Source organism: Periophthalmus magnuspinnatus, chromosome 22, assembly GCF_009829125.3.
Source record: "Periophthalmus magnuspinnatus isolate fPerMag1 chromosome 22, fPerMag1.2.pri, whole genome shotgun sequence".
Classification (NCBI taxonomy): Eukaryota; Metazoa; Chordata; class Actinopteri; order Gobiiformes; family Gobiidae; genus Periophthalmus; species Periophthalmus magnuspinnatus.
In genome coordinates, this window is record NC_047147.1 from 28,605,004 (window position 1) to 28,620,867 (window position 15,864).

The following is a 15,864-nucleotide window of genomic DNA, read 5'->3' on the forward strand; positions in this document are numbered from 1 at the left end:
GGGGGCGACACCTCCCCACTTTAAAACAAGAGCACGAGCCTCTGAGGAGGAGGAGCAGGAGCACGAGCCTCTGAGGAGGAGGAGCAGGACAAATGTTTAGTGTCACGATACAGTTTAGGCTCAACTCTTGTGTATTTCATATGAATCTTTCATTCACATGTTTTTGTTCAGGTCAGACTGAATTTTCCTTTGGCTCTTCAGCCTCAATTTATTTAATTTAACAAAGTCTTAAAAATGAACAATGGCATTTAAGTCTGTTTATTTAAGCATCTGAAATATAGATTTATATATATTTATATATAACTCTGCTCCAGATGTGACTTTAGAGTCTTTGTCCTGATCAATAATTTTCTTTATTCATTATTTTTTCAAACATTTATTTTCTGACTCAGACTTTAAACACTGGCAGCAGCTCAGAATAAATACACAGAACATCATTACAAGATTGTATAGTCACATAAACTTGTGCAGCAGCAGCGTTTTCAGCAGCACTGGGTCCAGTCGTCCAGTACAGACCTGTGTCCAGTGTCTGTAAAGTGCACGTTCCTCCTCGGTCCAGTCGTCCTGGACACGTTCACGTCTCTGTCCAGTGTGTGTAAAGTGCACATTAGTCCTTCAGTTTAGAGGCAGGTCTCTCTCGACTCGAGTCAAACTGCTGGAGTTTTCTGTGTTTCCTCCGGTTCATTTTGGACATGTCTTTGTCAAACACTTCTCCTGACCTCAGAGCAGACACGAGGTCGTCAAACTCTCCGCTGCGGTCACCGTCCTCGTTGGCTTTGGCTTTTTTCTCTCTTTCTCTCTTCAGCTAAAAGAAATAAATAAAGACATTATTAGAATAGTACATGATTATTGTACATGACATGATGGATGAAAATAAAAACAAACATTACACAAAGGATGGAACAAAAGAGATAAACTAAATACTTTCTGAAGGAGCGGTGCAAAAACAACTGCTCAGGTTGTTTTATATTGTCATAAAGGTTCACAGTGGGACTTTAACTCGAATAAGAGCGTGTTTCACTGGACAATTATAATCCTAGAGTAAAGTAAAAGTAAAAGAGCAGCGTCAGAACATTATCGGCCTTTTGTTAAGTCCAGTTTTATCAGTACAACTCTGTCACTAAAAGAGTCAGGAAAATAATTGAAGAAACGTGTGCAGCAGGTTAAAAATATGAAGAGAAACTGACAGGACGTTTGTGTAGTTCTGTCATTAAGTTTCTGAACACACAAGTGGTTGGACTTGTTGTGTAATGTTTAGTTTGGAGCAGGAGAGTCTCACAAACCTGCAGCTGAAAAGAAAATCATTTAACTTTGAGGAGTAGTTGATATTTCAAGTTTTAAATGTTTAAAATACAAATGTTTTTACACTGGAACATTAAATGTAGGAGATGTGGATGTTTTGTTACCGTTGCCTCCATCAGCGCTCGCTTCTCTTCCTCTTCTTTACGTTTGATCATATTCTCATTGTCCTGTTTGGCGTCTGAGAACGACGTCATGAAAGAGTCAAAAATCCCAAAAAACTCATCAGGCTGCATGGTGGACGAGTCCTCTCCAAAGTGTCTCAGAGCCTTGGCACACTGAAGGAACAAAAGGTTTAAGATGTGACATTTTAATCAAGTTAAATCCAACCAGGTTCAAGACAACATCACTCAGCAGGTGTAACCAGGGCTGTGCCAGAAGAACAGGCGGAATCGAGATCGAGAGTCAGTTATTTCTAATGTTCAAAGATATTCTTGAGTCTTTTTAATCCAGAGATCTGCAGCCAAACCTCTGTCCTCTGTCAGAATGAGGATTTGGTTTGGAGCCGTGTTCAGACTTTAGAGGAATAAATCTGAGTATTACAGATGATTAAAATTATCATGGAAATTATTATTATTATTATTATTATTATTATTATTATTATTATTATTATTATTATTATTATATTAATTTATTTTTGATTTTATTTTATTTATTTATTTTATCATGATCTGTTAATGTGGGGAAAATATGACTGATGACTTAGTGATGTTTCCCAGCTCTGCCTCTCATTTAGTTACATATAGTTCTTGATAAATAAATAAATAAATAAATAAATAAATAAATCTGACCAGCTCTTTGGCCTCACTCAGAGACTCTTCCACCTCTGAGAAGCTGAACGTGGCGACGGTGATGAACTGACTGACCACAGGGATAAACTTATCCCCCGGGCCCTGGGACGACTGAGACTGTTGGTGCTGGAGCTCCTGAAATAATAAGAAACATGCACAAAATAACTATCTGCAAATCTTTAAAAATCTTTAATCATGTCTGTGTATTTTTTATACCGATTCAACGAGTTTCAGACCCGACCTGAGGCTCCCGATCTCTTTTTCCAGCTCCGTCATACTAGAGAGAAAAGGACATTAATAATGTGTCATGATGAAAATAGAGAAAACAGACACTTTTTACTCTGAGGAAATGAAATGCTAATATTTGAAATTAAAGACCGACATGGGCAGTGTTCACATTAGTAAAGCTCGTCACACCCTACGGGATTTTTCAGTCTGAAACGAGTGACATAAAGTGCAGACCACAGACATGAGGAGAATCACATGAGCAGTGAAGAAACCACACGCCACAAGCTAAAAGTCAAACTACAGCACACGCCACCTGTTTCCACAGTAAAATAACCTGATTTGAGACTTTAAAATGTTCCAAATATCAGCACATTGAACCTCTGCTTTAGATGTAAGAGAAAACTGTCATATTATTATTATTATTAGTGAAATGTGGAGCAATAAACAGACACAGGAGACACTAATGTCGTGTCAGACGGGGTCAAAAGTGATGTTTTGTGGATTGTTATTGTTTGTGGAGGACTCCGTTGTCCTGGTTTAGTCCTGGTTTAGTCCTGGTTTAGTCCTGGTTTAGTCCTGGTTTTGTCGACTTACTTGACTTTCGCCGCCTCTGGCACGTCTTTTAGATCTTCACGGAACGTCATGACTTTTGGATATTTCTGTTCCAACACAGTGATGAGGTAATGGAGGAGAGTGACGCTTCTGTGAAACATTTAAGACAATTAACTTTACAAAAACACAGATGTGAAGTGTCTTAAAGGGGTGTGTCTTAAAGGGGCGTGTCTTAAAGGCACGTGTCTTAAAGGGGTGTGTCTTAAAGGGGTGTGTCTTAAAGGGGTGTGTCTTAAAGGCGTGTCTCAAAGGCGTGTGTCTTAAAGGCGTGTCTTAAAGGCGTGTCTTAAAGGCGTGTCTTAAAGGCGTGTCTTAAAGGCGTGTCTTAAAGGCATGTCTTAAAGGCGTGTGTCTTAAAGGCGTGTCTTAAAGGCGTGTCTTAAAGGCGTGTCTTAAAGGCGTGTCTTAAAGGCGTCTCTTAAAGGCGTGTCTTAAAGGCGTGTCTTAAAGGCGTGTCTTAAAGGCGTGTCTCAAAGGCGTGTCTCAAAGGCGTGTGTCTTAAAGGCGTGTCTTAAAGGCGTGTCTTAAAGGCGTGTCTCAAAGGCGTGTCTCAAAGGCGTGTGTCTTAAAGGCGTGTCTTAAAGGCGTGTCTCAAAGGCGTGTCTTAAAGGCGTGTGTCTTAAAGGCGTGTCTTAAAGGCGTGTCTTAAAGGCGTGTCTCAAAGGCGTGTCTCAAAGGCGTGTGTCTTAAAGGCGTGTCTTAAAGGCGTGTCTTAAAGGCGTGTCTTAAAGGCGTGTGTCTTAAAGGCGTGTGTCTTAAAGGCGTGTGTCTTAAAGGCGTGTGTCTTAAAGGCGTGTCTTAAAGGGGTGTGTCTCAAAGGCGTGTCTTAAAGGCGTGTCTTAAAGGCGTGTGTCTTAAAGGCGTGTGTCTTAAAGGCGTGTGTCTTAAAGGCGTGTCTTAAAGGGGTGTGTCTCAAAGGCGTGTCTTAAAGGCGTGTCTTAAAGGCGTGTGTCTTAAAGGCGTGTGTCTTAAAGGCGTGTCTCAAAGGCGTGTCTTAAAGGCGTGTCTTAAAGGCGTGTGTCTTAAAGGCGTGTGTCTTAAAGGCGTGTCTCAAAGGCGTGTCTTAAAGGCGTGTCTCAAAGGCGTGTCTTAAAGGCGTGTGTCTTAAAGGCGTGTCTTAAAGGCGTGTCTCTTAAAGGTGTGTCTTAAAGGCGTGTGTCTTAAAGGCGTGTGTCTTAAAGGCGTGTCTTAAAGGCGTGTCTTAAAGGCGTGTCTTAAAGGGTTTACATACTTGTCGATGCTGGACTTGGTGTCGCCGATCTTGTTCAAACTGTTGATCCTAAATCCAAACGCGTTTCCTCTTTGTCCTTTGTTCATGTAGTTTCCAAAAGCCAGAACTATTTCTAAAAGATGTCGCAGTGAAACGCTCCTCGTCACCTCTCGAGACGCCAGACTCAGAGCTGAGACACAAACAACACGACGTGTCAATAATTTATGTTTTTGAGGGCGATTGTTTTGGTGGATCAGTCGGACGATGAGATAAAGTATCACCAAACAATCAACCAATCACCTCAGAGATGTTTGAGATGAGGAAACCACATCACAACAGAGACTGTGAGTATCATAGCAACCAAAGAGCCAATCCAGAGCGAGGCTGATGAAGGTAACGCCCCTTCACGTCCACACTGGGGTTTAGCACGGATCAAACCTGTTGCTAACGTTAGCGGGAGTGACCTGTTATTGATGTTAATGTCATGATTTATGGACAAAATAGTGAAATAAAAACCCCAGGATCATGTAGAGGGTTAATACGAACATTTAAGACCAAAATGACAAGAGTCGATGGAGCCAGACGTGCGCACATGATCACTTCCTGTTTGGAGCGTGGCGGCTAGCAGGTTAGCTACGTCCATTTATAAATACAGTCTATGGATCTAATATATTTTGTGTTTTTTTCATCTGTACCTTTGATTCTAGGCTTCACCTCCTCCAGTCTTTCTGCAAACTTCTTCTTAAAGTAAAGAGACTGGAGCCGCTGCTGGTAGTGGTTTATCCTAAAACAGAGACAGCAGAATGTTCAGAGTTAATATAGTTTTTAATAGATTCCTGATGTGGTTTGTTGTTGTTTATGGATCCACAGATGAGTTTAATGGACAGTTTGGGGCTGACGTAGGCCGAGTCCACCTCAGTCTGAAGCTGTGCACGAGCCTGAATACTTTTTATTAGAACCTGTCCCTGTGGCACATGGGTCAGTAACAGAACGAGTTGGACTTCTGCTGACTTAGAGCTGCTTGGAGTCATCTTGGAGTTGTTTTAAACGGGAAATACAGAGGTTTGTGTTGTACCTGCTCATGTCGTAGAAGAAGCGGTCTGCTCGGGCCATTCGCTCCAGCTCGTTCTTGTGCTCCTCCAGAAGCTCAACGTCGCTCTTTTCTGGGACAAACTTCAGGAGCTGCAGGAAAAAGACAACAAATTATAAGTTAAATGTTACGAGGCGCGTTAACGGTGGAGTTTTTCTAAAGATGTTTCCCATTTTTCTCAGATTAAAGTCACAGCCGCTATTTTAACCCCACTGCTGTATTTGTTCTTTCTTTCATACAGTGTGAGCATTAACTTTGTGCATCAGTAAGTGTTCGGATTCGACCACATTACATTTATTTAGCTCCATGGAGACAAATCACAGTGAGCCAGTCCGATGTGTAGAGAGACGATAAACTTTTGAGCAATAAAATCACCCGTTGTAAATAAATGCAAGATGTTTTATACCATACTGTAGAACAAGACCAAAAACAGTGACAAAGTGCACCTTCATCTTCATATAACTCAGTCCTTCTCAAATACTGGGGCCCGTGTTTTTCTTTTGCCGTACTAGAATAAATTGTAATTGCACCTCCACTACAGTAGGTGGCAGTGGTGCTCTCATTGCCAGAGTGTGTGCAGTAGGATTAGCTCTATGGTGTAGGGTTTGTGCTCGTACAAAGAGCAGGAGAGACTGAACAGATCGAACACAGAGAACAAACCTCAAGAGACACGACGGGAAAATATTTAACAGGACGAAAAGACGGAGACAGACGGAGGTAAAGAGAGAAACGAACGTCACCCGAAAGAAAGACGAGGAAGAGCGACGAAGAGCGTGTAGCACTCGACTTCACCGTGACCACAAAGTCTTTTCTTCTTCATGGGGCCATAACAGAAAATAAAATGGAAGCGCTGATGTCCTACCTGCTCGAGCATGTCTTTGGGGAGGTCCTCTTGTTCGTCCATGCTCAGAATCGCATGTCCAATCTCCTCATTGGTCAACTTCAGTCTGCAGAGTGAAAATGGACATTTATCCAGGACAGAGGACAGAGCAAGTCCATCGATATGAGAAGCATTTTCCACATGAGGTGAAATTTTAAACAGGAGATCAAATCTACGATGTACTTTTCATGTTTTCTCACAGACCTTGAGAGCAAAATGTTGCAGTTTTGAGCTCGTCGACCATCGATCACCGACAGCTCCTTCACCTTCTTCACCTCGTCCTCAGTGTCTTTCTTTGGAGACAAGTGAACAGGGATTGCCCTCACTATGATGTGCTTTTATAGAATATTATTGCTGCTTGTTAGTGCTGTACCTGAGGCCTCTGATAGGCTGAGAAGGTTTTCTGAAACTCCTCCAGATCCAGAGTTTTGAACACTTTGAGGTCATCTATTTCTTCCCAAATTGTGCCATTCACCTTGTTCTGAAAGAGTCAATATGTGGGATCTGAGATATAAACTGACTCAAACTGTAGGTGATCAATACAAATAAAAACAAAACTGCTTTTTCTATATCTCAGCCTTAGAATGAAGTGTCCAAGAGCCCAATGATGAACAAACCACCAACTTTTCATCTTGTTCTTCTTCTTTACTTACTTATTACTTCTAAAAACATAAATAAACCTCATGTTCTCGTGTTGTACCTGTGGCAGTTTGCTCCAGTTGAACGACTTCATGGGGTTTGCAGGTTTGGGGATGTTCTTCACTGTCGCGGGTCCCATGGGGGCTCCAGGAGGCGGAGGAGGGGGCGGGACAAACGGGAAGCCTCCAAACCCCGGAGGTCCACCCGGGGGAGGAGGAGGAGGCGGAGGAGGAGGAGGAGAGGGGCCAGGCGGGACAGGTCCGATGGGAGCGAGACCACCTGACGACAGAGGAGGTCCTCCGGGAACAGTGGAGCTCTGCAGAGAAAACAGAGGTGCAGGGTTAAATGTTAAAAACCAAAGGAGGACTGCTTCTTCACGGTGTCGCCATCTTAAATACTTCTGCTTTGGCCCTGTAATGTGTACAGTATTTTAAACGTTTGTGTTCATCCATCTTTGGTTTATTTTGGATGGTGCAATAATCAGAATTTGACCCTTCTGTGACCTCAGCCCTTGAGACAATGGATGGAAATGAACCTTTGGCTTTAATCCCCGAGGTGTTTAACCAAATAAATCAATCAAATAGACTGTGTTCTGTTCATCTGCAGTTCACACGTTAAGCAAAAGTTTTTAAAAGTACTTCCTGGCTTGTCCTTTTTTAAGTCGACTGAAATAAAACCAAAAGCAAAACCAAAGACGTGACATCATCATCTGGGTTTTCCCCAATAGTTTTAGCGCAAATCTTATTTTATGTAAACGTCTCATTATTCTCACATTTAGCAAATAGAAATAATTTTGGTAATAATAACGGACCTAAAACGGGAAAAGTTTTGTCTGATTTCATGTCGAGCAGTGAGGAAAAAAAAGCGCGAATGTGTTGTTTTATAATGTGTGTGTGAAGTAGTTTGTTTACATCTACACAGAAGTTCATAATTTAATCTTCTCCAGAGCAAAAGACGACGTGTAAATCTGTCGACTGGACCAATCGATTTGACAGATTTAAACTTGGTCTTTTGCTCTGGATCAGACCTGGACGACTGAGGGACACACAGACGTCAACATCTACAGCTCAAATCTGATCAAAGGACAGAAAAATAACCAAACTTTTACAAGTGCAAAGAAAAAGTCTCCAGGATTAATACTGAACAACAAAACTGAATGTTCGATCTGTCATGTATTGAATGAAAAGTCTATAAAGTGAAGAAGTGAAGAAAATGATTATAACATTATTACAAAGCTGGACACTGAGTTCTGAATGGATTTCCTGTGATTTCCTGCTGTCATTGATCATCTCGGGGCTTTTTAGTCTAATTTTGTGTCAGTAAAGACGTGTGTTTGGAGCTCACAAGAAAGAAACTGGACCATCTTTAACGCTAAATGTCATAAAGGGCAGATTCATGTTCAGAAATTAATACTGAAAGACACTTTTGGAGGAGCAAACAGGAGAGTGTTTTATCAGTGGTGCAGAGTGTTCACACGCACGGCGCCCAGTTGCTGGAGTCTCGTCGACAGTTCGGCCACTTGCTGTTTGGTTTGTCTCAGTTCGTTTGTCTCTCGCTCCAGTTTGTCCTTCATCTTGTTGAGCATCTCCAGCATGTCCTCCTTCTCTTTGCTCTTGGCCTCACACTCTCGTTCTTTACGGTCGAATCGCTGCTGCAGGTTCTGATGCTCTGGAGACAAAATAAAACTAAATCTGTCACTAAACTGCAAAATCCCCCTGAGAGACGGTTATAACGACACAGAAGAGCAGCCGTAACCGTGTACAGGTGTTTACTGTCTGCAGTGTGTGGAGTTTGAACAAATGTACGTTTTATATTGTGGTTTGATTTATAAATGTGCAGAAATAGAGCAGCTGCAGACACAGACTCCTCTCTGTCTCTGCCTCATTCATGTCTGTGCGTTGAAACATTTAAAAGTTATTGTATTTTTTCCAAATGTTCTCCAAATGTCTCCATGTGGACAGGTTTGGAGAGGTTTGGATAAATTTGGATACATCAAAAGTCCCTCCATAAAACCATAAAACGCCTGGATTTACTAATAATAAAATGAGTGTAAAAGTCTCATTTTTATAGATATTTTTATAGATAAGTTTGAAATGTGACAGATCAACAGTATTTTCAGTTGAAATATAGTGTATTTTTGAGCCCAGCTCCCTATTACAGCTTTCCACACCTTAAATTTAACAAAAAACATTCAGGTGAGGATGAAGTGAAGTGTATAAATGCTCAGCAGAGAAACTCACAGTGAATCTGACGCCTGTGGGTAAAACTACAGAGTGTTTCCTTCACAAAGACACAAACTTCTGTATTTACTACTGAGGGTTCAATAATGTGATCATTTTAATTTGGAGACGTCAGAACAAAGGCAATTTCACCAGAATGACCCAGAATCATAAAGCGTTAATCTATAAACACAGTGTAAGATTCATATTTGTGTGACTTCTGTGGATTTATCGCGTGTAAACAAAGGCTTTTTCAGGTGGGACTTTTCTGCAATAATCTAATCATCTAATCTGGATTTTAACTATTGATTTTCTCTGCCCCTGTATCAAATAGTCTAAGTCGTGACATCTAAAACCCAGCAAATGATTATACGAGCTGTGAAATATAAATAAAAACAAATGAAAGAAGGACACACACGTCTTAAATCGGCAAATACCTTTTCTCATTGTGTCCGCTTGTTCTTTCCATTGTTTGACCTCGTCTTCTTTGACCAACCTGTCACAGAAACAGTTTTTTAACAACTATTAACGCGTTTTGTGCAGATAAAACAGAAACCGTTTCCATCTGTCAGCGTAAACTCTGTAGAAACATTACGGCATAAACGTTTGCCTAAAGTTTTGTTCTGGCCTCACATGCGGACGATGTTTTTGACGTTGAATTCTTCTAACGGAGCGACATCGGGGTTTTCTCCTTTCTCCGTCTGCAGAACGATCTGTTGGACGATTCTGTCGAGTAAAACCCAGTACTGTCGAGACGTGCTGCTCGGTTTGACTGGAAAAAAAACAACACGGCCATTTTATTTGAATTGATCTGTAATAAAATATCAGATTTAGAATGAAAAGTGTGGGAAATCATGGCTGAATTTGAGTTCAGTCGATGCATAAATTGTGTTAAACATTTATTTAACTTACTACTAAAGCAAAAGACGAAGTTTAAATCCGTCGACGGGACAAATCGTTGTAGGAGTGAAGAAGTTTGTCTGCGCATCCAAGCCGCGGCTTGGATGCGCAGACAAACTTCTTCACTCCTACAACAACATTTAAATATTTTGTCTTTTGCTATGGAGATTTTTTACCTATTTTTGGACAAATTTATTAACTTTAGGATTAGTTTTCTTTCGCAGTTTTATTCCATTTTGTTTCGCGCCCAGGAGTTTTTACGTATCGCTTCCTCAGTTCATACAGAAGAATCGAAGAATCGGCTTGAATCTTCACTCCTGCGACGCCTGAGGGATTACACAGACGTTACTACTACTACTTAGTTTACTTTTTGGTTGATGGTGGATTTTTTTCAACTTAAACCATATAATGTGAGTACTAAACGGCGTATATACAGGTGTGTACGGGTCTTACGGGGCATCATGAGGCAGTGCTGCAGGGCCGACAGGAAGTGCGGGTACAGCTCCGTGTGGCTCAGCTTCTTCCTCAGAACCTCAAACATCCCACTGGCGTTTTTGGTGTCGACGTGCACCTGAAGAAAACACATTTTAAACTATTATTGTATTTATGTTTGTGTTATCTATTCAAAAAAATGATGTGTGATCGCCAAGGGGCACCACAAGGCTCAGTACTAGGCCCCCTCCTGTTTTACATATTCATGTTGCAGATAAGCCTCGTTATTAGGAGAGAACGATACGATACATGGGCCACGATACGATACACACCTTGATGCAGTGCACTGTTGGTTCAATAATATACGATACGATATATTTCAAATCGATTCAATATGATTCAATGAAAAATAAAGACTTTTGGGACACTTAATGACCCAATTTTGACAAAAAAATGTACTTTTTTTTAACTTATCTTCCATTTATTGAAGATGCGCAAAGTGCATTTTGTTTTGTGGATTTTACCAACGATAAAAACACATCAGACTGTTCCATGTGTCAGTTTTATTCATCCACAGTTTATACGAGCTCCACATTTACATTTACACAGAGACATGTGCAGTTTAACGACTGAAGGAGCGAAACATATCGACTAAAACAACTGTCACACTAAAAGTCTGTGTTAAACCAAAGATAATATGAAATAAACCTGTTTAAATCAACAAAACAGTGAATCAAATGTCAAATGTTCTGCTTAAACGAGTCTCTTTCCCACACAAATGTAAAGCTGTGACAGAACAATTTTATAAAATATGCGAAAAAATACACTTATAATATATCAATACAGCAGCCCACGATATCGATACTGTATCATTAAATGAAACGATACGATATTTCAATCCCTTTATCAACCTTGAAATCGTCATTTTCAAAACAGCCCTGACTGAAATAACTCACCGTGTCAAAGCGTTTGCTGAGCTGGAGTTCATCTTCATTTCGGAGCATCTCAAAATAGTCGAGATGTCTGAAACGTGAAGAAGAAGAAAAATCGTGGTTAGATTATGTTCGCACGCTCTTCGGTTAATGTCAGTATTTCACCGTACACGTCTAAAGTGGCGTTTTCATGTGAGCGCAGTTTGTCGATCACCGGCTGAATCCCCAACATCAGAAACTCGTATCGAAGGTGGATCCGAAACTCAAGACTGGTCTGGAGGGAATAGTGACAGAAACATTTAATTAGATTTTAAATATTCAGACAGTGAGGTAGTAAATAGTGAAACACCTCAAAGAACTGGTAGATGATAAAATTCTTTGAAAAAATAAAAATAAATAAACTACTGTTATATATTATTGACTCAAAGTGATATATTTAAACTGGATAATTGAAAACAAACAGAACAAAACCATTTTAGTTCATCCAAAAGACTCCATTTTGTAAACTACAGTGGACAGATGAGTTTTTCTGACCTCTCCAGCTCCTTTCACGAGCACAGCGTTAATAAAACTCATAATCGCCGTCTTTAAATTCACTTCGTCTCTGTAACGACCCGTGGATCTGTCCAGGTCGTACACCAGACTCTGCAACACAACATCAAATAATTAAAACTGAAACAACACAACAGTCCAGTCATCGGCCTGTGCGTCACGTTACTGTTGAACCAGATGTACAAACCTGAAACCGAGTCCTCTCTGCTGCAAACGTCTGGTAGTGCGTCATGGCCTCCAGCACTTTCTTATGTCCCCCCGGCACCAGGCAAACCGCTCCGAGGATCTCCAGCACCGACACCTGGAAAGTCACGTTTTTACCTGTTAGAAATCCCACAGGTCACAGACACAACTGTGTTTTAGACCGGCGTGTGCTGTCAGGTAAATAACCAACAAATACAGACAAAAATTAAATCAGGAGTAGATTTTTTTATGCTCCTTTTCTGCTCCTGCATTAACCAAACATTTTTCTTTTAAATGACAGGTAGTACGTGTTGTTTTCCTCCTCAGAAAGTATATTTTTAACACAAATCTTGCAACGTGAGTCTCTATATGACACTTTTGAACAGTTTTCGGTGTGAAGAAGCTGTTCTAAAATTGCGCAAATGGCCAAAAAATGAATGCATGTGAACACTAGCAACGTGGCGAAAGGTTTATAAGAGTGAGGAACTAGAGTCTGAAGTTAAAAAGACGTAGTTTAATCTGTCAAATCGTTGTAGAAGTGAAGACGTTTGGCTGTTCGTCCAAGCCGCGGCTTGGACGAACAGCCAAACGTCTTCACTTCTACAACTTCCTACTTTCTTTCTGGTCTTTGGAGGACTTTATTTGTGGTGTAAAATTTATTAAAATGGCCAGGACATCGCTCGAGAAGCAAAAAGTAACACCCAGTTATCAAAACATTTTTAATAAACCCTTTAAAATAACACGTGTGAGTCGTGAACCTTGGTCTTGATGTTTTCCGTGGCCAGACTCTGCGCGATGATGTTGATGCTCTCGGGGTGCCCCAGGACGTGTGCTCGCCCCTGGGTGCTGTTCATGAGCGCGCTGATGCACCCGATCAGAGACGTGTGGACGCTGGACTCCGACGTCTCGTAGTCCATCTTCTTCAGGAAGTTCAGGAGACAAGACAAACCGTCGAGCTCGATGAAGCGCGTCACAAACCTGGACAGTGGCAGGTTTAGTCACAGGTGACATCAGGAGGTCACTGTTCTGTTTTATGAGGGACTTAAAGGTCATTTGGTTGGATTTTTAAAGGCACATGTCATTATTTTACACCTTGATCATTTAAAATCGTAATATTGATAGACAAATTTACATAAACGTTGGATCTCAGTGTGACTCTGAAGTGCTGTACGTTTGCAATTTGTTTTCTCCCCGACAAAACCCACAATGTCGATGAAACGTTCTGCACCGACAAAGACGCCGACGAAGGTTTGAACTTTGAGAGAGTTTAAACGAGAGAGAAATGTGAGAAAATGTTAACGCCTGTGTGAGAAAAGTGTATAAAGTGTGTGGTGAGGGGTTTTACAGCTGGAAAATAGATAATAATGTAAAAAATAAAGCTGAATGTTCAAATTTTTACTGTTTTACTTATGCAACATTTTAGCTCTACATGTTTGAGGCGTTTGTTTATAATCCTCATGATTACAGAGCGGCGGGTGGAGACAGGGCGGAGAACTTCAGCCTCAAACGCAAGACAATACAGGACAACACAGGATTACTGCATGAATCAATCAAAGTACAGCTCTCTGTGAGGTAATGAGCCGTTTGCTGCTGTTTTATGTAATGATGGTTTAAACAGATGCACCTCAGCGGCTGCGTCCTCAGCGCCGTCTTCAGACCCTCCACCAGTTTTTGTCGGCTGCTGTCGTCCTCTCCGTCCAAATACAGAAAAGTCCTCCCCTGAATCAGAAAAAGCTCCAGGTGTAAGTTTGTCTTTCCATGTTACAGTTTGGTTGGTGTTTGTGCGACTCACCGCTGTCATGTTCAGACGGTCGATGTAGTGATCGGGCCAACGAGTCGCCCCTTTGTCCTCCTCTGCTTCCTTTAAAACACACTCCAGTTTATTATTCACACCTTTTCATCTCTATGAGCTTTTTCCTTTTGTTTTTAATGATTATTGTTACTAATGTACGTTAGTATTACTTTTCCCTTTACAATTAATGAATATATTATTTTGTATTATTTTAGTATGTCCGGTCAGTGAGTGGGAGGGGCTGTGTTTGTCTGGTAATAATAAAAATGTTCAATAAATAAAAACAAAAATTCCCACTGGACTTGAGCAGATGAGCAGGTCAATGTCTCATCCTGAAAACTCTTATAAAAATCACACTCAGTTTAAGCAGACACAGATGTTAAATGTGCTCGTGTGGTGTGACCTCAGGGCAGGGCTGTGGGGAACGCCACATTAATGGCTCTAGTACATTCTGTTGTTGTGTCGTTTGGCAACACCAGTGGTTAGATCATTGGCTCATAAAGGTGGAGGCAGCTCCAGCTCAGACCTGCTGTTGTGACACTTTTAATCATAAACTCACCATCCTTTTACTGCAGTAAATGTGCCATTTCTTCTCTGCCGGCAGAGCAAACATCCGAGCTCTGTGCTCCTCAGTGAGATCCAGCTCGTCCTGAACAAAACACATTTTATGTTTCTACATTTATGAACTTTATAAACTAAACTATTGAAAGGGTGAAGCTGAGACTCACCACCAGCTCAGTGAAGCGGGCGTCCAGCTCGTGCTCGGGGGGCATGGGCAGAGCGGGCTCCAGGCCGATGAACGTGCTCTGGTTGTCATGGCGATAGGTGATCTCCGGCTGCTGCGGCTCACGCTCTTTGAAACAGCAGGAGAATATGGAGTAAAACGAGCTCTCCTGACGAGGCTTCCCACCGGACGCCATCGTCTCCTGAGAGGACACAGACGGACAGTGAGACGCAAAGAACAGACGACACCAGACGAGCCTCAACTGAGCGACGTTCAGCCCAAAGCCCAGATAAAACATCCACGTCTTTATTTAAGTGGCTCAGAGGTAGAGCTGTAGCGCAGATGCAGAACCTCCTGTGAACCTTCTGATGTTCTACAGACGTGACTTTTCTGGTGGAGGACGTCTGCTATTTGTTTCCATGGAGATAAAATTGCTCTGCCTTGAATGTTCCACATTATGCATTAAACATACACAACAGTGTTTTTATTGCTCAAAATGTAGCACATTGTTTCTGTGAGTGGGGTCACCTCTCCACAGATCTGACGTGTAGCTTGTCTCCTTGGAGTTTAGTTTAATGCTAAACTCTGGGTTGGGCAAACTGACCCTCGGGCCACAGTGGGTCTAAAATGTGACCAGGGGGCGGGGCCATATATATGTTTATATGACATTAAAGATTTGTCCTGTAACATGTCACATGTGACGCACATTGGACAAATAGTTTTCCAAACACATTAATTAAATCTGTAAATTGGCAGCGTCTGAGCCGTAGCCGCCTGTTCGTGCGTTGACTGTTTGCTAGCGTAGCTTCTGTGTATCAAAGTGACGGATGATGTCGTCTTTTAAAACAGTGACAGTTTCTTGGCACATCAGACTCTGTCTTTGATCAGACGTCAGGGGAAAGATAAACTGAACAAGGTTTACAATCTGGTCACGTTTGGCCGGATTAATGAGCCCAAAGGGCCGTATGTGGCCCCCGGGCCGTAGTTTGCCCATGTCTGCTCAGAGACAAAACTATGAGCCTCCTGCTCCAAAGAGACAAGATTAAGATTAAAACTTTGATAAAATATTAAAATGTGGTGATATTATCAATATCATGAGCTGCTACAGTTTTGTTGCTTGTTTAAAGAAGAAGAAAGAAGAAGGAAACTTGTTTGACATATTCACTGTTTTGATGATTAAATGAGTGTATTTCATGTGTCGTTTGTACTTTATCATTGTGTTGTTTTGTGATTCTCAGCTCTCACACAGGGTCAGACTTCCTCAAAAATGTATTTCCCGGTTTAGATTTTATAAACATTTTAATCCAACATAGATCAAACTTCAATAATCCGACAGGACTTTCTCCTTTGACGTTTGAGAACATGGACTTGATGGACAGGT

General features: G+C 41.4%; 1 protein-coding gene across 1 annotated transcript in view; it reads right to left on the minus strand.

Annotated features, from left to right (window-relative positions):
* Nucleotides 1-243: 243 nt before the first annotated feature.
* Nucleotides 244-15,864, minus strand: part of LOC117390191 (disheveled-associated activator of morphogenesis 1-like) — a 23,353-nt gene continuing 7,732 nt past the window's right edge. Inside the window, exons 2-26 of the mRNA XM_033987856.2 lie at nucleotides 14,488-14,685; nucleotides 14,319-14,408; nucleotides 13,760-13,828; nucleotides 13,592-13,686; nucleotides 12,726-12,945; nucleotides 11,972-12,085; nucleotides 11,767-11,877; nucleotides 11,403-11,506; nucleotides 11,257-11,323; nucleotides 10,322-10,439; nucleotides 9,602-9,740; nucleotides 9,406-9,464; nucleotides 8,230-8,417; nucleotides 6,811-7,065; nucleotides 6,484-6,591; nucleotides 6,315-6,403; nucleotides 6,093-6,177; nucleotides 5,216-5,322; nucleotides 4,836-4,924; nucleotides 4,162-4,330; nucleotides 2,913-3,020; nucleotides 2,307-2,367; nucleotides 2,091-2,225; nucleotides 1,407-1,577; nucleotides 244-805 (exon numbers count right to left, since the gene is read on the minus strand). Coding sequence (XP_033843747.1) covers nucleotides 608-805; nucleotides 1,407-1,577; nucleotides 2,091-2,225; nucleotides 2,307-2,367; nucleotides 2,913-3,020; nucleotides 4,162-4,330; nucleotides 4,836-4,924; nucleotides 5,216-5,322; nucleotides 6,093-6,177; nucleotides 6,315-6,403; nucleotides 6,484-6,591; nucleotides 6,811-7,065; nucleotides 8,230-8,417; nucleotides 9,406-9,464; nucleotides 9,602-9,740; nucleotides 10,322-10,439; nucleotides 11,257-11,323; nucleotides 11,403-11,506; nucleotides 11,767-11,877; nucleotides 11,972-12,085; nucleotides 12,726-12,945; nucleotides 13,592-13,686; nucleotides 13,760-13,828; nucleotides 14,319-14,408; nucleotides 14,488-14,679 — 3,141 coding nt within the window. The 5' untranslated portion in view covers nucleotides 14,680-14,685 and the 3' untranslated portion in view covers nucleotides 244-607. The remainder of the gene's footprint in view (nucleotides 806-1,406; nucleotides 1,578-2,090; nucleotides 2,226-2,306; nucleotides 2,368-2,912; nucleotides 3,021-4,161; nucleotides 4,331-4,835; nucleotides 4,925-5,215; nucleotides 5,323-6,092; nucleotides 6,178-6,314; nucleotides 6,404-6,483; nucleotides 6,592-6,810; nucleotides 7,066-8,229; nucleotides 8,418-9,405; nucleotides 9,465-9,601; nucleotides 9,741-10,321; nucleotides 10,440-11,256; nucleotides 11,324-11,402; nucleotides 11,507-11,766; nucleotides 11,878-11,971; nucleotides 12,086-12,725; nucleotides 12,946-13,591; nucleotides 13,687-13,759; nucleotides 13,829-14,318; nucleotides 14,409-14,487; nucleotides 14,686-15,864) is intronic.